The 27,625-nt window shown below is 32.4% G+C and overlaps 1 protein-coding gene across 1 annotated transcript; it reads right to left on the reverse strand.

Annotated features, from left to right (window-relative positions):
- Positions 1–1,395: 1,395 nt before the first annotated feature.
- LOC129225853 (HIG1 domain family member 1A, mitochondrial-like) lies at positions 1,396–26,363 on the reverse strand. The gene is made up of 3 exons (XM_054860375.1): positions 26,295–26,363; positions 20,794–20,901; positions 1,396–3,347 (listed from the first exon to the last, which is right to left on the reverse strand). Exons 2-3 carry the CDS (start codon positions 20,894–20,896, stop codon positions 3,154–3,156), a joined length of 297 nt encoding a protein of 98 aa, XP_054716350.1. The 5' UTR covers positions 20,897–20,901; positions 26,295–26,363; the 3' UTR covers positions 1,396–3,153.
- Between the last annotated feature and the right edge of the window lie 1,262 nt (positions 26,364–27,625).

Here is a 27,625-nt window from a genome sequence, read left to right on the forward strand (position 1 = left end):
GCTTTTACTTTTATATAAAAGGAAAAAAAACTGTCCGTAAGTTGTTAACACAAAATCTATTTTTGCCACTTTGGCAAAAACCTATTTTTGCCGGGCGGTAAAAACCGTGGTTTTTTTCGCCCCGGCAAAAACTTGCCAACCCTGGGTGCCGCGGAGTTTCGCCATTTTTGCGGAGCAGTTGGCAACCCTGTGGCAAAATTGAGTTGGGTTACTTTCGTAACAGTTTTGAGAAAGTATTCCAACTCAAATCCGCGCCAACACGACCCTGAACTCCCAAAAGCATAGCCAAGGTCATGGATACACTTATCGGAGCCTCATTATAGGGTGATTGTGAGTTCATCAAAAAATACCTGAAAGTTTCAAAGCGAGAACGGGGGGGGGGGGGGGGGGGGTAATCTTTTGGCCGCTATTACTTAAGTGCACCTATGCCACAGTATTAAATAGTCCAATAGTCAGAGTCAAAATAGCGTGTGCACATTTGATTAAAATTTTAATGGGTTACAAAGATACTTTTGAGCTGGTGTTATACAAAATTATCTTGACATTTGTCCATCTTAAGGGACAGGTGTCCATCTTAAGGCTCTTGCAGGTATAGTTGATGAGCATTATATAATTTTTAAAAAATTGCGGAGGTAGGGAGATAAAAGCATAACAAAAAAAAAAAAAAAACATAATTCCGGTATTTTCGGACATAAAAATACCGGAAATACGTCCGAAAATACCGGAAATTCGGTAAAATACCGGAACACAATCACCCCTGATTATCACAAAAATGGGTTTCTAAAATAAAAATGATATGGCAGTTCCCCTCTCCGCACTTTCCCCCATGCAGGTGTAAATCGGTTACGTAATAAGAGGTAAGAAAAAAAAAACAGTCGCCCCCTACTTTTGAGGTTACTTTTGAGCTAGTGTTATACAAATTATCTTGACATTTGTCCACCTTAAGGCTCTTGCAGGTATATTTGATGAGTATTATATAATTTTTAAAAAATTGCGGAGGTAGGGTGATAAAAGCATCACAAAAAAAAAAAACATAATTCCGGTATTTTCGGACATAAAAATACCGGAAATACGTCCGAAAATACCCGGATTCCGCGATTTGAAACAGTTACAAGAACACACAGTTCCTATATGCCGCCTGCCCTTCGGTTGTAACAGAGAGTGGGGGCACATTCCGAACCAGGTGGCAACCCAGGTCTGAATGGAAGAAGCGTGTTTGTTCGATTCGTCGTGTTGTGTTACAATCACCTGTTGTGCTGTTCATTTGGCTGTTCCTTTTCTTTTTTTCATTTGAATGTTAAATTAAACGTCGTTTAACAAACCTCACCCGTGTGCTCCTTTTTTCATTTCCAGGGCTCTTCAAAGTCGACAACAAAGAACAGGTTATCCGAAGAATTTGTTTTTATTTTAAAATTCTACATCATTTGCAACATCAAAAATTCTGATATTTACAGATTCAGGTACAGATTGTTCAACGTAAAGCTACAACATTTCATGCGAAAAATATACATTTTTTCATTACAAACGAAAATAACATTGTGTCCTGATTTGAATTGCAAAATAAGCTATTTAAAAAAAAGCTACGTTAAGAAACTTCCTTCAAAATATTCTTAAGCAACTTCAACAATTACAAGTTATTTTTTTCTAGAAATTAAAATCTACAATCTCATTGTTTGGTAAAAATCAAATACAAACGCTAGGAACATTACTGTCGGAACTTTTACAGAACAAAGGTTTTTTTTTTTTTTTTTTTCCAAATGGTCTGTTTTTTTAAATACTTACAACTTTTTAAGTCAAACACAAAAAGAAAATTTATACAACTAACAGAAAACCAACTAAATTAAAGTATGTTTTTCCCCCCTAAAAACTTTGATCCAAAATATATTGCTTTGCTAGTCTTTAGAAATTAAGTGCTTGGCCAACTGTTAGATTTAAGATCGCAGTGCGACTTAATTGTCAAAATGAGCCATTTCATTCCACCATACTGCAGTTGAAAAAAAAAAAAAAAAAACAGATCAGTGGTTTCAATTATGGAGTAAGGGTTACGAACCACTCACAAACGTCGACTTTTGCCATACTTTAGGTGGTACAATCTAAAAAGTCGCTGTCTAGTGATTCTTCTCACCAAATGTACAGCATCACACTAGCTGCTTAATTTTCAGGTAAAACTTCGTAATAGGAATGTAATTAGAAAGCTATTTCCTAAATGACACCGTTGAAATCAGTATTTTTCAGTAGAACGTTACACTAGCGCCACCTAGTAATTGACTACACAAATAAACTGACACAATGCAATCACAAGAAGCAAATTAGCTTCACGTGCAGATAACTGCGAACATAGCACCTTGCCTCTGAACAACCTCCTGAAAGATTTACATCACCAAAGAGAAAAAAAAATACATCAAGGGGCAGTCCTACGGCAAGCAGGTAGCAGGCGCGTTTGATCTCTCGGCCATTGAGGCTCCGATGTCCGAAAATTTTTTTTCAAGGGGCCGTGGTAGATTCGGGGCCGGAGGGTCCTGAGTTCGAACCTCGATGGTCCGAAGATCTACCGTCGTCATTAAAGGGGACTGGGCGACGATAAATATGCTCGTGGTCTCAATGTCCTCCAAGTGAAACGATACCTCTCGGGGTGATAGCACCAGGTAGCTATTCGCTCCTGGTCTAGTTCTAAATTCTCATTAACTGTTCGATCCGGTGACGGTGCTGCCATCTACCGGTATAAAAAATAATGGAGGCAAGGCACTTAGTATGCAGTCCTCGACATAAATACAGTTGTAGTCAGTTGTGACTCGGAATCGAATTTTTTTTCAAGCAGCTATTTCGATGCAAAAAACAAAATGAGTCCCTTTAACAGTGCAAAATAAAATACCCAACAAAAAAAATTAAAAAATAAAAAACAGGAGAGTGCACCAAGTACTTTATGAATAGTATTTTCTACAAAAATCCTAAAAATTTCGTCGACGTAGGGTGGATACTTTCGATTGCGAAGGACATATTTCCCTTACTCCACACTGGAGCAGTTCTGCAGCGATCAACGCCACAGATCGATCGGGCCATAGTATCCCTACAAACGTATACAGTTTCGATTATGTGAGAATTAAAATATTTTTGTAATGTACTAAAGTCAAACGGGGAGAGAGGTCCCGACGTTCACTCTGCCGGCGCCTTCTTCTTCTTCTGCAGCTGGTCGTAGATGGACTTGAGGACTCCTATCGTGAGGCAGCCTATGGCCGTGCCCTGGGCGGTGACCCTCAGCTGCATCAGGTAGTTGGAGGTGGACAGCTTGCCGCGGTGCTTGTACCGGTACGCGCCTACGATGGCCACCAGGAGGCAGCCTCCCAGACCTGCCGAAGAAACGGAGGTTCAATCCACGCACGTGATAAAACAAGATGTCCGTGCGTATGTCTGTTTGTGGGAAGGGGGACACAGGTGATTGGTTGGTTTATTTATTTTTAATGGCTCAAGAGCCTTTGAGGGTTATACTGCACAGGGTTGGCTTTTTGCCGGCAGAAATTATACTCAATTCAGCGAGAGCTGATAGAGGAAGTAAACAAAGAGGGTTACTACTTTCATGACTCACTCGCCCGATTGGCAATGCTGTTTGCATTAAAAGCGCGGACATTTCGCTTATCTGGTTGGCGTTGTTTTCAATCATCCCAGCGCCAAGCAGACAGCGGTAACGCCAATTGTCACGTTGCTTTGTTTACGTCCACTATCAGCTCTCGCTAAATGGACTACTCAATTCAGCGAGAGCTGATAGAGGAAGTAAACAAAGAGGGTTACTACTTTCATGACTCACTCGCCCGATTGGCAATGCTGTTCGCATTAAAAGCGCGGACATTTCGCTTATCTGGTTGGCGCTGTTTTCAATCATCCCAGCGCCAAGCAGACAGCGGTAACGCCAATTGTCACGTTGCTTTGTTTACGTCCACTATCAGCTCTCGCTAAATGGACTATAGTTTTTGCCGTGCCAGGGGCAGAAACTGGTTATAATCGGTAAAAACCGGCAGAAACTGGCAAAAACTTAAAAGCGTCTTTAATTACTTAAGTGATAGCTAAATGATATTCGTTTAAGTAAACTAAAAAATTAACTTCATTTCATCATTTAAAAAAATAAAATCCTTTGCTAATGCCCTTGATTTAGTTCGAGAAGGGAAATTTTCGATTGCAGATGCTCATAATGTTTGGATTAATCTAACAAATGACGAAAAATCATATATATAGGTGCTCAGGAAAGAGGAAAATCCTATGCTAATGCCCTTGATTTAGTTCGAGAAGGGAAATTTTCAATTGCAGATGCTCATAATGTTTGGATTAATCTAACAAATGACGAAAAATCATATATATAGGTGCTCGGGAAAGAGGAAAATCCTTTGCTAATGCCCTTGATTTAGTTCGAGAAGGGAAATTTTCGATTGCAGATGCTCATAATGTTTGGATTAATCTAACAAATGACGAAAAATCATATATATAGGTGCTCAGGAAAGAGGAAAATCCTATGCTAATGCCCTTGATTTAGTTCGAGAAGGGAAATTTTCAATTGCAGATGCTCATAATGTTTGGATTAATCTAACAAATGACGAAAAATCATATATATAGGTGCTCGGGAAAGAGGAAAATCCTTTGCTAATGCCCTTGATTTAGTTCGAGAAGGGAAATTTTCGATTGCAGATGCTCATAATGTTTGGATTAATCTAACAAATGACGAAAAATCATATATATAGGTGCTCAGGAAAGAGGAAAATCCTATGCTAATGCCCTTGATTTAGTTCGAGAAGGGAAATTTTCAATTGCAGATGCTCATAATGTTTGGATTAATCTAACAAATGACGAAAAATCATATATATAGGTGCTCGGGAAAGAGGAAAATCCTTTGCTAATGCCCTTGATTTAGCTCGAGAAGGGAAATTTTCGATTGCAGATGCTCATAATGTTTGGATTAATCTAACAAATGACGAAAAATCATATATATAGGTGCTCGGGAAAGAGGAAAATCCTTTGCTAATGCCCTTGATTTAGTTCGAGAAGGGAAATTTTCGATTGCAGATGCTCATAATGTTTGGATTAATCTAACAAATGACGAAAAATCATATATATAGGTGCTCGGGAAAGAGGAAAATCCTTTGCTAATGCCCTTGATTTAGTTCGAGAAGGGAAATTTTCGATTGCAGATGCTCATAATGTTTGGATTAATCTAACAAATGACGAAAAATCATATATATAGGTGCTCAGGAAAGAGGAAAATCCTTTGCTAATGCCCTTGATTTAGTTCGAGAAGGGAAATTTTCAATTGCAGATGCTCATAATGTTTGGATTGATCTAACAAATGACGAAAAATCATATATATAGGTGCTCGGGAAAGAGGAAAATCCTTTGCTAATGCCCTTGATTTAGTTCGAGAAGGGAAATTTTCAATTGCAGATGCTCATAATGTTTGGATTAATCTAACAAATGACGAAAAATCATATAGGTGCTCAGGAAAGAGGAGCGACATACAAAATTGGAAGGCATTTCTGATTTTAAATTGCTCACTTATATGCTTCATCTAAATTGTTTGTGATCGAAATTATCACGTGCTTCAAGAAGAAAGTGCCAGAATTTTACTTGCCAATATTAACATAGATTTTGTACCTAATGTCACAGCTTTGCAAAACAAATTTGGCCCTATTTCTCAAAACTTATTTTTCCAGTTGAATTTCTCCCACTACCCCAGTTACTACATGGTGGACCAGTTAAAAAAAATATACAATAGATGAAAGTTTCACGAACATTGCTTGTTCCTTCATGCATTGCCTGCTTAGCTCTTCCGTTTCAGGAATATTCTAAAGTTGCTCATTTGTACATATTAGATTGAGAAACTGTTTAGATTTTAGAAACCACCTTTTCTAAGAAGCAACTGCAGGGTCCAAACAATGTAACATTTGATTTTAAATTGTGGTAACATCGTAATTACATTGTGCTTTGGTTAATAATTATTTTTCCCATGCACTTCCTATTGCATGTCAATAATTTAATTCTTTTTCATTTCGTGAGTTTTTGCCAGTTTCTGATTTTTTTCAATAAGTTATATACATAAGTCAGGATATGTTAACAGTAAGCGTGATTTGAGGAGAAAGGTATAGACATGAGTAGTTTAAAATAAGTCATAAAAAACATGTAAACATTTAAACAACGTATGAAACAATATGTTGACAAAAACCTTGAATAACAAGAAAAGGACAAAATCACATTTTGACGACACAACACTAAATTAAAAAGGAGATGTCAATCTCCTGGAGGAAGCAGTACAAATTGAGATGGGGTGGGTCCCCAGCAACTCTTTCAAAGATGGACAAAGATCATTAAAATATTTAAAACGTATTTGATTAAAATTTGGGCAGTAGCTTAAATAATGCAACACTGGACACAGGTGAAGCCAAAAAATAGGTGTAGCTTATTTCAGGGCTGCCACAGAAGTTCAAGAATGAAATTCCCTGACAATTCCAGGTTTTACAGTTGTTTTTAGAAAAAATTCCAGGTTGAAGAATGTCGACTTGCGTTATTAAATACCAACACAACATTTTTAATGTAAATAAATCTCCTTTATGAACAAGAGATTTTACTAGAGGTATATAGGTGATTCACCATCGACATATCCTCGCTAAAGAATTATTAAATTATGCTTTTAAATAACATTAATACTAAATTTAAAAGTGAAATGGGGATTTTTTGCGGATGTAAGCAAATTGGTAGCAGCAAGAAAAATAGACTGAAAAGGAAAAACTAAATAATAAAGAGTGAATTTTCTTAAAGTTTCGTACATTCTCCAGTCTGTACCAGAAAAGTAGCTACAAAAATTTAATTACTAAAATCCTGGGAAAAAAAAGAAATCAATATATAATGGAAATACAATATAAAATAAGTAGGTATAGGGTAGTACATGTCAAAATAACTTCAAACATTAAAAATAATTGAAATAATTTCAGGATGCAAAAAGATTGAAATCTGCTGCAATTTTCGGGAAAAAACGTGCTTTGTTGAACATGCAATGTGGAAAGCTTCTAAAAAATTTAATTTTTACTAAATGAACTAATTAATTTGAAAAAGTTCTTATTCCATTGACATTGGTAGATGATTAGAAAGGGACGCCATCTATTGAGAAGAAAGTTAAACGTTTTGATGATTGACTGAAAAAACTGCAAAAACGGGAGAAAATCGTAAAAAACGGGAAATCGGGAGATAGGAGCAAAAAACGGGAGTCTCCCGTTAAAAACAGAAGAGTTGGCAAGTATGACAGATGCATCACAGAAAATAATAGTTTCTAGCTTTGTTTCTTTTTTTTTTTTTTCAGAAGAGGCATTTTTCAGAAGTGTGCATTTTAATAACACACTGATTAGCCCATCCATTGCATGAAAACTAGAGATGCCTTTCTAAGCTTAAAGTACTTGAGAAGTGGCTGGAAAAGAATTTTCAATGTCATTAAAACAATAAGGAGTAGAAAATTAGAAAAATAAGTCACAGTCCGACTTTCGTTTACACTAATGTTGACTCATTTCATAGCCCCGAAGCAGAATACTCGACGATGTTCTGCAACGTAAACTTTTTTTCTTTTTCAATTTTTTAAAATTTTACTGTTGCTATGCATTTCTGTAGAACCTATACCGATTGAGATTTTCCAAAAATATTTTTTGCTTTCTAAAATGCATAGAAAGGATTTTACAAAAATCTGAACCTGGGTGTCAAACCATGTAATTTTACATGCGTGAAGAAGCAATTAGAATAATGTAAATAAAAAAAAATAACTAAAATAATAAATAAAATGAGTAGAGTTAGCATAGCATGTAATAAAACACTTCAAAACTTTCTAAATAGTTGAAATATTTTTAGGATTCAAAAGGATTGAAATCTCAAACAAGACACGCAATTTTCAGCAATGGTGGTGTTTCAATGTTGGTAATTTCTAAAACACATGTTTATGGAGGAAATTGGAGTGGATGAAGATCGATTGGGGAAAAAATTTTAAAGGGGAACCAAAAACGCTAGAAAAATCAAATCTTCTCAGATTTAGAACATGAAATTTCTGCAGAAAATCTACAGAAGCTGCCGATTTTCAACAAATACCTTCCAACTAAAGATAGAATTTTGCTCAAAATTCTGCAGAGTTTAGAGTAAATGCATAAAAATGTAAAAAAAGTTCCTGCAAATGACTTGTTGAATTCAACATTTTTCGCGAGCTTTCTGCCAATTTATCGTAAGTTTCGAGAATTTTAGATGTTCTTCTAATTTAAAGAAATCTGCAGAATTTTTGTCTGAAATTCTGTCTTGAGTTGGAAGATATTTGCAGAAAATCTGCAGTTTCTGCAGAAATCTGTAGAATTTCTGCAGAAAATCTACAGAAACTGCCGATTTTCAACAAATATCTTCCAACTCAAGATAGAATTTCGCTCAAAATTCTGCAGATTTCTTTAAGTTTAAAGTAAATGCATAAAAATGTAAAAAAGTTCCCGCAAATGACTTGTTGAATTCAACATTTTTCGCGAGCTTTCTGCCAAATTATCGTAAGTTTCGAGAATTTTAGATGTTCTTCTTATTTAAAGAAATCTGCAGAATTTTTGTCTGAAATTCTGTCTTGAGTTGGAAGATATTTGCAGAAAATTTGCAGTTTCTGCAGAAATCTGTAGAATTTCTGCAGAAAATCTACAGAAACTGCCGATTTTCAACAAATATCTTCCAACTAAAGATAGAATTTTGCTCAAAATTCTGCAGATTTCTTTAAGTTTAAAGTAAATGCATAAAAATGTAAAAAAAGTTCCCACAAATGACTTGTTGAATTCAACATTTTTCGCGAGCTTTCTGCCAAATTATAGTAAGTTTCGAGAATTTTAGATGTCCTTCTAATTTAAAGAAATCTGCAGAATTTTTGTCTGAAATTCTGTCTTGAGCTGGAAGATATTTGCAGAAAATCTGCAGTTTCTGCAGAAATCTGTAGAATTTCTGCAGAAAATCTACAGAAACTGCCGATTTTCAACAAATACCTTCCAACTAAAGATAGAATTTTGCTCAAAATTCTGCAGATTTCTTTAAGTTTCAAGTAAATGAATAAAAATGTAAAAAAAGTTCCCGCAAATGACTTGTTGAATTCAACATTTTTCGCGAGCTTTCTGCCAAATTATCGTAAGTTTCGAGAATTTTAGATGTCCTTCTAATTTAAAGAAATCTGCAGAATTTTTGTCGGAAATTCTGTCTTGAGTTGGAAGATATTTGCAGAAAATCTGCAGTTTCTGCAGAAATCTGTAGAATTTCTGCAGAAAATCTACAGAAACTGCCGATTTTCAACAAATACCTTCCAACTAAAGATAGAATTTTGCTCAAAATTCTGCAGATTTCTTTAAGTTTCAAGTAAATGAATAAAAATGTAAAAAAAGTTCCCGCAAATGACTTGTTGAATTCAACATTTTTCGCGAGCTTTCTGCCAAATTATCGTAAGTTTCGAGAATTTTAGATGTCCTTCTAATTTAAAGAAATCTGCAGAATTTTTGTCGGAAATTCTGTCTTGAGTTGGAAGATATTTGCAGAAAATCTGCAGTTTCTGCAGAAATCTGTAGAATTTCTGCAGAAAATCTACAGAAACTGCCGATTTTCAACAAATATCTTCCAACTCAAGATAGAATTTTGCTCAAAATTCTGCAGATTTCTTTAAGTTTCAAGTAAATGAATAAAAATGTAAAAAAAGTTCCCGCAAATGACTTGTTGAATTCAACATTTTTCGCGAGCTTTCTGCCAAATTATCGTAAGTTTCGAGAATTTTAGATGTCCTTCTAATTTAAAGAAATTTGCAGAATTTTTGTCTGAAATTATCTGTCTTGAGTTGGAAGATATTTGCAGAAAATCTGCAGTTTCTGCAGAAATCTGTAGAATTTCTGCAGAAAATCTACAGAAACTGCCGATTTTCAACAAATATCTTCCAACTCAAGATAGAATTTTGCTCAAAATTCTGCAGATTTCTTTAAGTTTAAAGTAAATCTAAAGTTCCTGCAAATGACTTGTCGAATTCAACATTTATTATAAGTTTCCAAATTATTGTAAGTTTCGAGAATTTTAGATGTTCTTCTAATTTAAAGAAATCTGCAGAATTTTTGTCTGAAATTCTGTCTTGAGTTGGAAGATATTTGCAGAAAATCTGCAGTTTCTGCAGAAATCTGTAGAATTTCTGCAGAAAATCTACAGAAACTGCCGATTTTCAACAAATATCTTCCAACTCAAGATAGAATTTCGCTCAAAATTCTGCAGATTTCTTTAAGTTTAAAGTAAATGCATAAAAATGTAAAAAAGTTCCCGCAAATGACTTGTTGAATTCAACATTTTTCGCGAGCTTTCTGCCAAATTATCGTAAGTTTCGAGAATTTTAGATGTTCTTCTTATTTAAAGAAATCTGCAGAATTTTTGTCTGAAATTCTGTCTTGAGTTGGAAGATATTTGCAGAAAATTTGCAGTTTCTGCAGAAATCTGTAGAATTTCTGTAGAAAATCTACAGAAACTGCCGATTTTCAACAAATACCTTCCAACTAAAGATAGAATTTTGCTCAAAATTCTGCAGATTTCTTTAAGTTTCAAGTAAATGAATAAAAATGTAAAAAAAGTTCCCGCAAATGACTTGTTGAATTCAACATTTTTCGCGAGCTTTCTGCCAAATTATCGTAAGTTTCGAGAATTTTAGATGTCCTTCTAATTTAAAGAAATCTGCAGAATTTTTGTCGGAAATTCTGTCTTGAGTTGGAAGATATTTGCAGAAAATCTGCAGTTTCTGCAGAAATCTGTAGAATTTCTGCAGAAAATCTACAGAAACTGCCGATTTTCAACAAATATCTTCCAACTCAAGATAGAATTTTGCTCAAAATTCTGCAGATTTCTTTAAGTTTCAAGTAAATGAATAAAAATGTAAAAAAAGTTCCCGCAAATGACTTGTTGAATTCAACATTTTTCGCGAGCTTTCTGCCAAATTATCGTAAGTTTCGAGAATTTTAGATGTCCTTCTAATTTAAAGAAATTTGCAGAATTTTTGTCTGAAATTATCTGTCTTGAGTTGGAAGATATTTGCAGAAAATCTGCAGTTTCTGCAGAAATCTGTAGAATTTCTGCAGAAAATCTACAGAAACTGCCGATTTTCAACAAATATCTTCCAACTCAAGATAGAATTTTGCTCAAAATTCTGCAGATTTCTTTAAGTTTAAAGTAAATCTAAAGTTCCTGCAAATGACTTGTCGAATTCAACATTTATTATAAGTTTCCAAATTATTGTAAGTTTCGAGAATTTTAGATGTTCTTCTAGTTTAAAGAAATCTGCAGAATTTTTGTCTGAAATTCTGTCTTGAGTTGGAAGATATTTGCAGAAAATCTGCAGTTTCTGCAGAAATCTGTAGAATTTCTGCAAAAAATCTACAGAAACTGCCGATTTTCAACAAATATCTTCCAACTCAAGATAGAATTTTGCTCAAAATTCTGCAGATTTCTTTAAGTTTAAAGTAAATCTAAAGTTCCTGCAAATGACTTGTCGAATTCAACATTTATTATAAGTTTCCAAATTATTGTAAGTTTCGAGAATTTTAGATGTTCTTCTAATTTAAAGAAATCTGCAGAATTTTTGTCTGAAATTCTGTCTTGAGTTGGAAGATATTTGCAGAAAATTTGTCTGAGTTTTCCCTCTCACGTTTGAATAGAACTGTACTGCAGCTCAGGCGTTGTTCGGCGACATATGTCGCAAATTTAGTAGCATTCTGCTTTTGGGCTTCATGGGTAGAGTTATAATTAAACAATAGTAAATGTTCAGTTACTGCAAAAATTCAGTGGTCTGCACACACTTTTTGTGGTTTCTTGAGTTACGTTTTTAAATAATGCAAAGTTAAAGAAAAAAGGGGAAAAAATGTAAAACAGATTTAACGTTACAAATTAACGTAATTTAATAGACCTGCCTGTGAAACTTGGGAAAAGAAGGAAACCGCAGGTTTTTCAAGTTGATGAATTAAGCCGACAAAATATTATATTTGTTGTTTTTTGGCGAGGAAGGCTAGTATGAACCACAATGGTGGTAAAAATGATACGTTATAATCAGTAGCAGATTTGTGGGGGGGGGGGTGGCATGCCCCCCCCCAAAGGATGAACTAATTTAACTATCTTATTTATTATTATTTAATTGACTTTTCTATAGCAATTTTATTTTTTATTTCTTTTTTTATAGTTAGTTAAAAACACAAAGCATGTTTTGAAAAAAAAAAACATTTTTGTTTGCTTGGAGTCAAAGGCCAGAGTGGCAGAATACATTTCACTGACTAGTGTCGAATTCGAAGGAACGTAATATCACAGTTCGTTTATTAATTCTTTGTCAGAACGAACAATTAACATTTTTTAAGAAATGTATAGGCGTTCCTACAAGAGTCATTTTGATCCAGGAACTATTTGCAAAATAATAGATTTCTTTCTCAGCTTATAAAAAATGCAAACTGAAAGAAATCATGTGGTAGTTTCTTGGTAAAACCATGATATAATTTTCTGGTCAAATGGACCACTAAAATTTATATCAACAACCATCAGTTGCCAGATTAAAAATAATTAAACTAACACACAAGAGATTGGCCGAATATTTAGTAAACTGCCTGTTCGTCAGACAAACCGAAGACTCGAATCCGATCGAATACTGATATTCTGCAACAGAATAAAAAACAAATTTAAATATTGAACAATTGGTAAAATAACTTGTAATTTTTTTTTTATACAATGAATGTAAGTGATACTAAAAGTATAAAACATAGTATAGAATTAATTCAAATTGCTATTTGCAAAGATTACTACTTTCAAAGAAAAGGAGCTCATCAGATATTAACTTACATTTTATTTTTTAATTTTATTTTATTTTAAACCAATGATACCTTCGTACCTGCCATTTCTAGCTTAACCGGTGAAGGGTACCATGGTGGTTGAGGGAAAGAAACTGAAGGGAAAACTTGAAATACATATCGCATATACGCACATACCTATACACACACATACATATATACAGGGGCCAATCCAGGATTTTTTTCTCGCTACCTATTTTTGTGAATGCATCATTCTATTTTTGTGAAAGTTTTTTTTTTTTATCAGCATTGTTTTTGTGAAATTTTAGATGCATCCTAATTTTTGTAAAAGAAGTAGTGGAACAAGTGAAATTTTAGTTTGAAAAGTGTAAAAGTCATCTAGTATTTTTAACAAATTTTGTTTTGTTTTTTTTGGGGGGGGGGGAGCTAAAAATCTAAGAAGTATGAAAAATATCATGGTAATTTCAGCTTAACGATCTATGTACTGTGTACAATATAGGAAATGATGAGAAAAACGGTTTCCCAAAACAGATGTTTAAAGATTGCGATAATATTGCATAAATACACTTTGGCGAGAAACAGCTAAAAATGAGTTAAAATACTACAAAAAGGTTGCTATTTAAGCGATTGTTCATATGAACCTGCTTATAATTTTATTTTATAAGTATATTTTGTTTTAAACAGAGAAACAAATTTCATATTTTAAAATGCGAATTTTTGTGAAATTTTCGATGTTTTTGTGAAGCCACCGATTTTATTACTTGATTTTTGTGAAAGTACCGATTTCAAAATAAGATTTTTGTGAAGGGTAGCAAAATCAGCCTGTATTGGGCCCTGATATCAGACAATTACTTGAGTAAATTTGAATTTGTAATGATATTTTAAGCAACTTTAATTTCAATGGATGTAAGATTCTTTATAGTTACCACAATAACCAGTTATCATATCATATATCAGTTTTAATTTTCAAATCAAAATTAATTTTCAAATGATGCATAATTGCAAATACACATGAAACAAATTAGCCGTTTACTGTATTATTTTACTTCCGCTTTAAGAGAATTAATTTTATTATTTTATTCATTTTAAATTAACACAGTGGAATCTTGATTATCCAAGCTAATTGGGCTGCCCCAGATGTCAAAAATCTCGGTTAGTAAAAACTTTGTAAAAAAACTTCTCAGGATTGCAAGTTCTTAAAATGTATTAATTAAAAATACAATACAATATTTTCAAAAGATGAACAGAAAGTAATGCTTTACGGTAAAAAAAAAACAAAAATGAAAAATAACCTGCAGTAAGTTTTAGAAAGTCAATTGAAGTTTTCAACAATACTAAGATAAATATTAAAAGATGCATTACAAAAAAAAAAAAAAAAAATTCCAGAAAATATTTTTATTTTCAAATTGAAGCTTCTTTGTTCCATTAAATTTACATTATTATTTTTTTTTCTTTATTGTGGCTCGGTTAACAGAATCCTCGGTTAATCTTGATTTTTTTCAGATTCAAGATTCTTTGTTTTATTAAATTTACATGATTTTTTTTTAATTAATTTTTTTTTTTTTTTTTAAGGCTTTATAGTCAGCTCTGTTAAGAGAAACCTCAGTTAATCTCGATTTCTTCAAATTGAAGATTCTTCGTTTTATTAAATTTACATTATTATTTTTTTAAAGGCTTCATTATCGGCTCGGTTAACAGAAACCTCGGTTAATCTTGATTTAAATCAGTCAAATTGAGATGCAATTAGATTTCAGGGTTGGCAAGTTCGACTTGGGGGGGGGACAATTTTTACACCTGAGAAAAACAGATTTTTTCCAGTTTCAGCCAAAGTGGCAAAACTACAATTTCAACTGACACTTTACATAAATTTTTCTTAACTTGTTTCCTCAGCAACTTAATAAAAAAAATATTAAATATCAGGGGCCAATCCAGGATTTTTTTCTCGCTACCTATTTTTGTGAAAGTATTGCATCATTCTATTTTTGTGAAAGATTTTTTTTTTTATCAGCATTGTTTTTTTTGAACTTTTAGAGGCATCCTAATTTTTGTAAAAGAATAGTAGAACAAGTGAAATTTTAGTTTGAAAAGTGTAAATGTCATCCAGTATATTTTTAACAGGTTTTGTTTTTTGGGGAGGGGGAGCTAAAAACTTAAGAAGTACCAAAAATACCATCGTATTTTCAGCTTAATGGGCTATGTACTGTGTACAATATTGGAAATGATGAGAAAAATGGTTTCCCAAAACAGATGTTGAAAGATTGCGATAATATTGCATAAATTCACTTTGGCGAGAGACAGCTAAAAATGAGTTAAAATACCACAAAAAGGTTGCTATTTAAGTGATTGTTCATATAAACCTGCTTAGAATTTTATGTTATAAGTAAATTTTGTTTTAAACGCAGAAACAAATTTTATATTTTAAAATGCGAATTTTTCGATGTTTTTGTGAAGCTACCGATTTTATTACTTGATTTTTGTGAAAGTACCGATTTCAAAACAAGATTTTTGTGAAGGTACCGAAAAACGGTAGCAAAATCAGCCTGTATTGGGCCCTGAATACACATCAATAAACCTTTTTTCCTTGTTTACTTTTTTCTAGTTTGCCTTTTTTTAAAAGTCAAAAATTTAAAAAACTTTTACTTTTAAATTTTTCAGAAATTGAGAAAAGTAGGTCACTGGTCCAATGGAAAAGTAGCCCACAAAATTTCACCGGTTCGTGCACACTTTTAGTAGTTCATTCTTGCATCCTGGTTTCAAATAACAAAAAATAATTGTATAACAAAACTAACATGACAAGTAAACTGAATTAGCAGTTTTCTATAGACATAGACTGGAGAAAAGAAAAAAAAACAACAAGCATCTTTTTTTCCACCAATACAGTTAAAGGAATTAAGCCAATAAAATGTTATGAGTGTTGTTTTAAGAGGAAGGCTAAAGGTGTCAAATCGAATTGCTTGATCCGTCACTTCTTGCAAAGAAAACTTGAATATTCTAATTTGAGGCGCAAACTAGTTTCAAAAATTGATAAAGTTAAAATTTTTGAAAGGAAAACGGTAAAATGTATGTTCTGCTGGTCCGATCAATGTTTTTGCGGCTCTGGGCCGGTAAGCTACCGATAATATACATGGGCCAATCCAGGATTTCTTTCTCGCTACCTATTTTTGTGAAAGTATTGCATCATTCTATTTTTGTGAAAGTTTTTTTTTTTATATCAGCATTGTTTTTGTGAAATTTTAGAGGCATCAAAATTTTTGTAGCAGTAGAACAAGTGAAATTTTATTTCGAAAGGTGTAAATGTCATCTAGTATTATTTTTAACAGGTTTCGTTTTTTGGGGAGGGGGGAGGGAGCTAAAAACCTAAGAAGTACCAAAAATACCATCGTAATTTCAGCTTAATGGGCTATGTACTGTGCACAATATAAGAAATGATGAGAAAAACGGTTTCCCAAAACAGATGTTGAAAGATTGCGATACTATTGTATAAATACACTTTGGCTAGAAACAGCTAAAAATGAGTTAAAATACTACAAAAAAGTTTCTATTTAAGCGATTGTTCATATAAACCTGCTTAGAATTTTATTTTGTGAGTAAATTTTGTTTTAAACAGAGAAACAAATTTTATATTTTAAAATGCTAATTTTTGTGAAATTTTCGATGTTTTTGTGAAGTTACCGATTTTATTACTCGATTTTTGTGAAAGTACCGATTTCAAAACAAGATTTTTGTGAAGTTACCGAAAAACGGTAGCAAAATCAGCCCGTATTGGGCCCTGATATATGTGGTTTGTATTTGACGCAGAAAAATAATTGTTAACTTATAATGTAAAGGTGATTGATTGTCTTGTGAAACTAGAAAGATTTTCTGTCTTTCTTGATAACTTTCCTCAGATATTTATATCCAGGGAAAAAATGCTCCTTTAGCGAAGGAAAAAATCCTAATATTTCTCTATATATTAGTCAACAACTTCTATCAACATTAAATAGCTCAAACATCTTAATGGAATCAGGGTAAAAAAATCTTAATTTTAATTGCTAATAAATTTACTAAGTTAAAAGACAGGGACCGCGTCAACATTCGCCACTGCGCCAAATGCGATAAAATTGTAAATTCAGAGAAAAAAAATTCTAATTTGGCAAATTTATCGGTGATCAGAAAATTATCCAAAATTTCCATAGCAAAAAAATACATCTCCCTATCCTCAAAATATAGTTAAAAATTGAGTTACACTTCATTCTACGTTTAAATATTTCTGCAGACAAAAATACATTAAAATCAGTTAAAGTTACCTAGTCTTTGGATAAGACTTTTGAAGTTTGGCCAACACTTTTAAAATTTGGCTAATTTACTGGCTAACAATTTGAAATCCTTAGCGCAGCCCCTGAAAAGATATCAGGTTCAAAAAGGTATTTTTGCCAAGATCCCTGTGATTTCTCAAAAAGCAGAAAATAGACAAACATTTTCTGTTTTGAATAGACCTAGATAAATAAATATTACAGGAAAAAAGGTTAAACATAATATCTGGTATTTAGCTTCATATTCAGTTAGAAGTTGGACCAAATATTCGGTCATCTGGTCAAATTTGGTGCATCTCTACCAGAGAGGTTCCCCCCCCCCCCCCCAAAGTCAAGTTCTTAAAATGTATTAATTAAACATACAATAGAATATTTTCAAAAGATGAACAGATGAAAAGTAATGTCTTACAGTAAAAAAAAGCAAAAATGAAAAATAACCTGTAGTAAGTTAAAAAAATTAATTGAAGTTTGCAACAATGCCAAGATAAATATTGAAAGATGCATTAAAGAAAACACAAATTTCCAGAAAATATTTTTATTTTCAAATTGAAGATTCTTCGTTTTATTAAATTTACATTATATTTTTTTTTTAAAAAGGCTTTATTGTCGGCTCGATTAAGAGAAACCTTGGTTAATCTTGATTTTTTTCAAATTGAAGATTCTTTGCTTTATTAAATTTACATTATTTATTTATTTATTTTTTAAGGCTTCATTATCGACTCGGTTAACAGAAACCCTGGTTAATCTTGATTTAAATCTGTTAAATCCAGATGCCATTAGATTTCAGGGTTGGCAAGTTTGCCTTAGGTGGGCACAAAAGCAGTTTTTACACCTGAGAAAAAACGGATTTTTTCCAGTTACAGCCAAAGTGGCAAAACTGGAATTTCAACCGAGAACTTGTATAATTTTTTCTTAACTTGTTTCCTCAGCAACTTGATAAAAAAAAATATTAAATATACATCAATAAAACTTTAATATTGGTTTATTTGTTTTCTAGTGTGACTTGTTTTAAAGTTAAAGATTTTAAAAACTTTTATTTTTAAATTTTTCAGAAATTGAGAAAAGTAGGTCACTGACAAGTAGCTACAAAATTTCACTGGTTGTGCACACTTTTAGTAGTTTATTCTTGTGTCCTGATTTCAAATAACAAAAAACTAACAAAACTGAAATGACAAATAGAGTGAATTAGCAGTTTTCGATAAATAGACTGGGGAAAAGAAAAAAAACAATAAGCATCTTTTTTCCCGTCAATACAGTTAACGGAATTAAGCTAATAAAATCTTATGAGTGTTTATGTTTTGGGAGGAAGGCTAAAAGGTGTCAAAATACTGTTCAATTTGCTTAATCCATCACTTCTTGCAAAGAAAACTTAAGCAGTCTAACTTGAGATGCAAATTAGTTTTAAAAAATGATAAAACAGATAGATTTTCTGTCTTTCTTGATAACTTTCCTCAGATATTTATTATTAGAGGAAAGGTTAAAAAATGTACTAATTTATAGTGAAGGAAAAAAATCCTATTATTTCTCTCAGGGTTGGCAAGTTTTTGCGGGGGGGGGGGGGGGGAACTATGGAAAAAACCACGGTTTTCACCGCCCGGCAAAAATAGGTTTTTGCCAAAGTGGCAAAAATAGATTTTGTGTTAACAACTTACGGACAGTTTTTTTTTTCCTTTTATATAAAAGTAAAAACATGAAAAGATTTTGATAAAAGGCTTTGCCATTTTTTGTAGAGTGAGCTAGTACAGTAAAATCCCTCTAATGCGGACACTAACGGGACGATTTTTTTTTTTGTCCGCAATAAAGAGGTGTCCGCAGGACAGGTGTTTAATAATGTTATTTGCATTGGAACTGGGGAATTAAAAATTGTCCGCATAAGAGGGGTGTCCGTTAGGAGGGGTTTTACTGTATTACTAAAAAGAAGAGTGAATATAGAATGGACATATTGATCAGCTTTTTTTTTTCTTTTTAAATTCTTCTCTTGGCTCTATCCATTTTCACAGTTAGAGAGAAAAAATGCATTATTTCTTTAGTGAGGAAAAGTGAATATTTTTCTATATTCAAGTCAATATTCTGTCATTAATTAAATAGTTTAAAAATCTTAGTGGGATCAAAAAAAGTGATTAATTAAATATATGTATATATATAATTAGAATTCAATCTTTTTATCAATTTACTAAGCTTAAGTAAACATTCTTTGTTTTAGCATTGAAGGAATTGGCTCATTCTGAAAAAATTGTTTTAGCAAACATTTAAAATCTTAAGTTTTGCAATTCCAACCTTTGTTTTTAATTTATTTTTCACCTTATAAATTGTAAGTAACTTGGAGAGACATAACTGAAATATTAAAGTGCATTATTTATATTATATTGTCACTATTTCTTGACTAACACTATAATGCAACTTTATTTGGAATTAGGTTTTTGCCGTTTTTTTCCATTTTTGCCGGTTTTTTCCATTTTTGCCATGGTTTTTTCCACTGTCCCGGCAAAAATACCTTTGAGCCAGCAAAAAAACCAACCCTGATTTCTCTATATTAGTCAACAACTTCTATCAAAATTAAACAGCTGAAAAATCTTAATGGGAATCAGGAAAAAAAATCTAAACACTTTCACAATTTTTAATAAATTTACTAGTTTCAAAGATTGGGTTCAAAAAGGTATTTTTGCCAGGCCCCAGAGATTTCTCAAAAGGCAGAAAATAGATAAACTTTTTTCTGTTTTTAATTGGCCTGAATAAATAAATAAATCCTACAGTAAAAAGGTTAAACATAATATCTGTCGACGTTCGTTATAACGACCCTTGTAGCCCAATCAAAATTGGTCACTATAACATAAATGTAAAAGATACAGAATAATTGTTTAGTCACATTTATAAGAGAACCAAGAAACTAACAGAGTTCGTACTCAATTTCAGAAATAAAATGAAGGATTTTTGGAGGAGTTTTGAAGGAGTAAAATGAGATTTTGAAGGAGTACTAATGGGCTGTCCTTAAATGGTGTTGCACTTTTATTCATCGTATTTGACCCCCTTCCCCTTTCGTCACAAAGTGACACACTTCACCTTTCTCCTTCTCCAGGGTTCTTACTCAATTTCAGAAATAAAATGAAGGATTTTTGGAGGAGTTTTGAAGGAGTAAAATGAGATTTTGAAGGAGTACTAATGGGCTGTCCTTAAATGGTGTTGCACTTTTATTCATCGTATTTGACCCCCTTCCCCTTTCGTCACAAAGTGACACACTTCACCTTTCTCCTTCTCCAGGGTTCTTACTCAATTTCAGAAATAAAATGAAGGATTTTTGGAGGAGTTTTGAAGGAGTAAAATGAGATTTTGAAGGAGTACTAATGGGCTGTCCTTAAATGGTGTCGCACTTTTATTCATCATATTTGACCCCCTTCCCCTTTGTCACAAAATGTCACACTTCACCTCACTACTCCCTGACATTGTTCGAATCGAAAAGGGCGCCATCTATTGAGAAGAAAGTGAAACTTTTTCACGATTGACTGAAAAAACTGCAAAAAAGGGAAATCGGGAGATGGAAGCAAAAAAACGGGAGTCTCCCGTTAAAAACAGTAAAGTTGGCAAGTATGACACGGTATTCGGTGCAAGTATTTTGGTACAAAAAAAAACCTACAAGAGAGGGTTTTTTCTTTTCTAAGTCAAGCACTTACCAACCACCATGAGGGGGTTATCTTTCCATTTCCGAGCGAATTTTCCGGTGGTCGATTCCTCCGTGTAAGAGATGTCGGGCTTTTCTTGTGTGGGAGCTGACATTCTGGCTGCAAATTAAAAAGAACACATTTACTAACATTTTTAAAACAAACTTTTCACTACATAAATTTCTTTAAAATTTCTTTTCAGTTGAAGTAAAAGGCTTTTTTTTTTTTTTTTTTTTGGTAGCAAAAACAAATATTGGTAACATACCATGAAAGAAAAGTTTCTACTCAGGGCTCAATACAGGCTGGTCTTACTACTGTTTTTTGGTTCTTTCACAAAAAAAAGTATTTTAAAATCGGTACTTTCACAAAAATCAAGTACTAATAAAATTAGTAGCTTCACAAAAACATTTAAAAAAAAAATCAAAAGTTTCACAAAAATCTGCATTTTAAAATCAAAAATTAGTTTCTCTAATTAAGACTAAATTCACTCATAAAACAAAATTCTAAGCTGATTTATATGAACACTTTCTTTAGTAAGGACTTTTTTGTAACATTCTAACTCATTTTTAGCCATTTTTTGATAATTTGCACTTAAGCAATCTTTTAGCATTTGTTTTGTGGGACCGTTTTTCTGATAATTTCCTGAATTGTACACAGTACTAAGCCTATTGAGCTAAATTTACGATGTTATTTTGCGTACTTCATAGAATTTTAGCTCCCCCTCCCCCACCAAAAAACAAAAACCCCGATACAAATAACAGTAGATAGGGCCCAATACAGGCTGATTTTGCTACCGTTTTTCGGTACCTTCACAAAAATCTTGTTTTGAAATCGGTACTTTCACAAAAATCAAGTAATAAAATCAGTAGCTTCACAAAAACATAGAAAATTTCACAAAAATTCGCATTTTTAAAATGTAAAATTTGTTTCCCTGTTTAAAACAAAATTGACTCATAAAATAAAATTCTAAGCAGGTTTATATGAACAATCGCTTAAATAGAAAGCTTTTTGTAGTATTTTGACTCATTTTTAGCTGTTTCTCGCCAAAGTGTATTTATGCAATAGTATCGCAATCTTTCAACATCTGTTTTGGGAAACCGTTTTTCTCATCATTTCCTATATTGTACACAGTACATAGCCCATTAAGCTGAAATTACGATATTATTTTTTGTACTTCTTAGGTTTTTAGCTCCCAGCCCCCCCCCCCCCAAAAAAAACGAAACCTGTTAAAAAAAATACTAGATGACATTTACACTTTTGGAACTAAAATTTCACTTATTAACCGACTTCAAAAAGGAGGCAGTTATCAGTTCATACCGTATGTATGTTTTTTTCTTTGTTTGTCCACTCACAGCGTCTCACCTAGTAAACCGATTTTGATGATTCTTTTTTTAATGGATAGGGGATGGCTCAACTTAGGTCCCATTACTTTGTTTGACCATATTTGTTCTTTAGAAAAAAAGTTATGGGCAAAAAACAGTAAATTTTATGCAATTTCCCTATTAAATGATTTAAATGATATTGTAGCGAAGTTCGCACTTTTCATCCGTGGATAACGGTGGCTCGGTGGTAGAATTCTCGCCTCCCACACAAGCGACCCGGGTTCAAATCCCGACGAGGAGAAAGTGAATGTTACTAAAATTTCGTTTCTACTGTTTCCCGTATTTTCTCGAATGTTCTATTAATTTCTGTATCTTTCCAAGTTTGGAAAGTTCCAGCACTTTCTCAAGTTGTATATAAGGAGATGTAACGTTCATTCGTGGTTCTGAATAAAGATCTCGAGTTGAGACTAACGAGTATTCGCTTCACTTCTCGCCGAACTTCTTACTAGGTAACTTCTTACTTTTACTGAAATATCTACATTTACACTAAAAAGAATGAAATAAAAAATTTTTCAAAAGAAAATAGAACCGACTTCAAAATTGCTCTAAAAAGTGAAAAATAATTTATTCTTTAAACACCATCGATAATACTTTTAAACATAATTTTTGAAGTTGGCGCAAAAACGATAGATAAGATCATTCACAGCCATAACTCAACTACAACTATAAATTTAACCAGGCCTAGTTTCTTCACTACCACATACATTATGCATTGATAACAGCATATTTGAGTAACGCTATAAATGTTTCGTCCCTAACTTAGGATGATTTTCTGAAAAAAATATGAACGAAGCATCGTTACTCTGGATTTTACGTTTTGTTTTTGCACCAACTTCAAAAATTATGTTTAAAAGTATTATCGATGGTGTTTAAAGAATAAATTATTTTTCACTTTTTAGAGCAATTTTGAAGTCGGTTCTATTTTCTTTTGAAAAATTTTTTCTACTTCTCTTTTACAAAAATGAGGATGCCTCTTTCTAAAATTTCATAAAAACAGTGCTAATGATAATAAAAAAAAACTTTCACAAAAAAAGAATGATGCAATACTTTCACAAAAATAGGTAGCGAGAAAAAAATCCTGGATTGGCTCCTGGTAGATGACATTCGTATTTTCAAACTAAAATTTCAGGTGTTCTACTTTTATTTAAAAAAAAAATATTGTCTGCAAAAAAATCACAAAAACTGCTGAAAGGGGAAAAAAAAACTTTCACAAAAATAGAATGTGCTGCAATTCTTGCACAAAAATAGGTAGCGAGAAAAAAATCCTGGATTGGCTCCTGGTAGATGACATTCGTATTTTCAAACTAAAATTTCAGGTGTTCTACTTTTATTTAAAAAAAAAATATTGTCTGCAAAAAAATCACAAAAACTGCTGAAAGGGGAAAAAAAAACTTTCACAAAAATAGAATGTGCTGCAATTCTTGCACAAAAATAGGAAGAGAGAAAAAAAAATCTGGATTGATCCCTGCTACTAAAAACTAACATTTTTAATTATCAACTTTTCTTTCCACATTCACAATGAAATTGTATTTCTCAAAAATTTCTCCTTGAAATCATTAAAGAGTAAATTTTAAATCGGAACGCACTCACTTCTCGTGACAGAGCTCAGAAACCATACGAAATATTTTCAAGCTTCAATTTTGTAAGATGGCATTTCTCTTAATCTCATATTATGTCGGTCAAATGAGTTTTACTTTCGACAAAATTTAAAAACAGTTCTTGCAAATTTGCATCTTTAAGATTTTTCTTAATGATTTCTGGAGTGCTTTATGGAATGGACATATTTAAGTAAGAACTAATCAAGAGTGAGAAACATTTTTAGTTTATTAAAATTTAGAAGTTAGATGCAAAATGTGTTTGTAAAGCAAAAACTAGAACAGTAGCAAAAAAATACAACACTGCATCATAGTAACATTCTCTTAAAATCCAATTTCTTGAGGGATATTCCATTACTTCCAGAAGTTCTTCAATTTTTTAAGATTTTGGGGTTAGATCCATTTAAATTAATATTTAGAATACAGTAGAGTCTCGAAAACCCGAGGTAATTGGGCCTCAAATAATTGAAAATCAGATTATCCGAAAAAAATTCATTATTTAAATTTTATACTATTCATAATACATAACTATATTCACCTTTTACTTCAGTATAAAAAAAAAGAAGAAGAATCGTCTTTACGAAAAGTTTTATCACTTAAATTTCAACATAACTTTAGTTACAACTAAAAAACATATTTTGAAACAGTCCATGAATCCATTTCAAGGATAGGTTGTCCACTTCCTTCAGAGTGTCACATGTTCTTTTTGTGGAAAATGGATGTTAAATTTAAGTCATTAAATGCACTGAGTTGCTTTCCAATGCATGATTAACTTTGTCCATCGTATCTTCTAGTTGATAAATATTTCATACCATTTCGCAAATGTTGCCGACACCAATTTTATTATTTTAATAGAATAGATGCAATTAAAGAAATTTTATGGATTTAAAAGATTTCGATTTTTAGATTTTAATCTATAAAACATTTTTTTCAATCACTAAAAACTTAAATTAAAATATAAATAAACCACCTTGTATTAAGCAGAACCTCCGTCATTCGAGATTCTACCGTATGCTTTCCAATTTATCTAAATGTGATTTAACAAGAAGGAGTAAATTAAAAAGCTATAATTATGGCATTTAAAATTTCCAAATTCACAAATAAATATGTTTCATAATCAAAAGAGCATTATCCAGCACTTTTGATAGCCATATGTATTTTCAGATGCAATCTAGAATTACATTTATATATATAAATATACTATGAAAACTTTCACTTTTAAAATCTTTGAATTCAGGTGGAAAGATAAGAAAACTTCCAACAAGCCCATGTTACAAAATAGCCATCTTCTAAAAAATATATGTTGGAACCTGCGGTATTCGTTTGAGCGGGGCTGACAGAACTAATATCCTAAAACAAATTATATAAAAATTGTGTTGTAAGTAAATTTGATCAAAATTTTAACAAAGTGGAATTATTTTATCAAAGAAGATCGCTATATTTCGTTCTTTAAGTTCAGAGTTTCGTAAAAGCCCAGAAAAGGGATTCGATTTTCCACACGGTGAACCTCTGTTTAATAACATTAATTATTCACGAAACATGGAAGCATCATAAAACAAATAGAAAATAACTATAATGTAACCAGTCTTGCATAATATAGACAAATGCGCGAACAGCATTTGCAGAAAATTTTTGGCTCTGCAGAAATTTTTTTCCAACTGCTAACATTAATTTAAAAAAAAAAATTCTAAAATAATTTTTTTTTAAAATCCCAGTTTATTTTTGTTAAATCCTTTCTCCAAAAGTCTTTTAAAGCACATGTGTGAAAAAATAATGGTTTTGGCAGTTTTCTTCAGTTGGTGAAAAATAAAGCAAACTATATGTTATAGTAAAAAAAAAAGGTTAAATTATTTTTTTTTTCTTTCGGGTCTCTTTCATATTTGAAAGAGGAATTTTTAATAATATTTTTTATAATTAATTTATTATTATTCGGTATATATGTTTAATAATTTTTAATATTAAAAAAAAACAGTTTATTTCTGTTGAAAAGAATAATGGTTTTGGCAGTTTTCTTCAGTTGGTGAAAAATAAAGCAAACTATATGTTATAGTAAAAAATAAATAAATACATAAATAAATGATTTCAAGGCCTGCTTTTTTTGGCCTCGTTCATGTTTGAATATAAATGTAATTCTGGACATTTAATTCTTTCTCCAAAGTTCAAAACTGCAATGTGAACTTTAAACTAAGATGCGGCAATAGCACCGTTGATTACATCACCTCTTCTTCCTCGACTACTTTGGTACGATTCTCTTGAGTAGATCTGTCAAACACTTCACTTAACGATTTTAAATTAATAGAATGACTTAAAACCGAGTTCAAACACCGGTTAAAGCGCTAATGTTTGCAACAACACGTGGGTCATAAATCTTCCTCGTTACGTAACTTCACAATTCAGGAGAAAAAGAAGATATTCCTGCCAATAAAAATGAGATGCAAGCAATGAGGTTTTATCATGACTGCCCACTCTTTTTGTATTCATCTTCAAAACATGGTTTTAAAAAAATGAAATTTGAGAAAATATCCGAAATAATTACCTATGACCTTCGGATCGAAGTTTCCGGCAAAAGAAAGATCGATTGCTTCGCTGAACGGCCTAGGAAGGAAACTTTGTTTACAGTTAAATCACGGACAACCGTGGTATGAATCACGGAGCTAAAAGAAATGGAAAAAATAATTTTAGGGACAACTTATTGAAAAACATCAACTAGGAATTTTGAGGACAATCCCCAATGTGGATGTCTTTAATTCCTTCAAATAACTTTTGATGCTTAATCGGGAGCATCATATACTTTTAGGTAGGGTTGGAATTTGGAGACTCGGAATGTCGGGAGCAGAATATTTTTCAGCAGTTTGCGACGCAGAATAAAAACCCCAAAAATAGTCTGCAAGATGAACCGACATTGGATTTATCGTGATATCTTAAAAACAACAATAAAACACCGACAGGCATAAAAAGAAATAGAAACGCCGCATTCGCTTTATTTCCGATTGCGTGAAAGTGAGCACTCGTTTTCAAAAAATGAATGTAATGTTGCTGCAAGAATTAAAAAGCAAAATTTTATGACATTCGTATAGAATGCAAATAGTTCCTAACAGTAGTAGCGGAAACTTAACTAGTATTTGCAAAAAATTAGCTTCATAAAAACCAATTCTTTACAAAAATTGCTGTTGCAAAAACGAAACTTTTCGTACACATAACTCTGATCATGAATATGATCCTCCCCCCATTTTTGATTAAAATAAAAATAGTAACATCTGCTTCAAAATAGGAAAACGCAGTAGCAGGGGCGGAGTCTACAAGAATGCGTCAACCACGACCAAAGGCTCAAAAATAATAATAATAACAATAATAATAATAATTAATAATTAAAATTAAAAAAAAACGAAGGTAGACAGGTTAGAGGGTGAAAAAAAAGAAAAAGAAACAAGGCACACCAGTTTGGTGATGCAAAAAAATAAGACAGAAAGAAAAACAAAAGCGCACACGTTCAAGAACACAAATAAAGTTTAAAAATAAAAACGAAAGCGCATGGACTCGAGGGCGCAAAAGAAGGAGCTTAGGTTTGGGAGAGCACAAAAAAGAAGCGAAAAGATGCTCAGATTCAAGGGCACAAAAAAAAAAAAAAAAAAAAAAAAAAACTGTGACCCTCTTCCTCCAATCAACTCTAATTTGAATTCTGAAACTTTGAATTCAAATTATGTTTTTCGCAATCACGAGTTGCAACAAAAGACCCTACTCATTAGAGTTATTGTTTCTAGAAATGGCTCCCTCCCCCAAAGCATGTCCCTCCTCCTGGGTGGTTATGTGTGTATAGTTGTGTGTGTGTATAGGCTTACGTGTGTGCACGTAGGCGTGTGTGTGTGT

Source organism: Uloborus diversus, chromosome 7, assembly GCF_026930045.1.
Source record: "Uloborus diversus isolate 005 chromosome 7, Udiv.v.3.1, whole genome shotgun sequence".
Classification (NCBI taxonomy): domain Eukaryota; kingdom Metazoa; phylum Arthropoda; class Arachnida; order Araneae; family Uloboridae; genus Uloborus; species Uloborus diversus.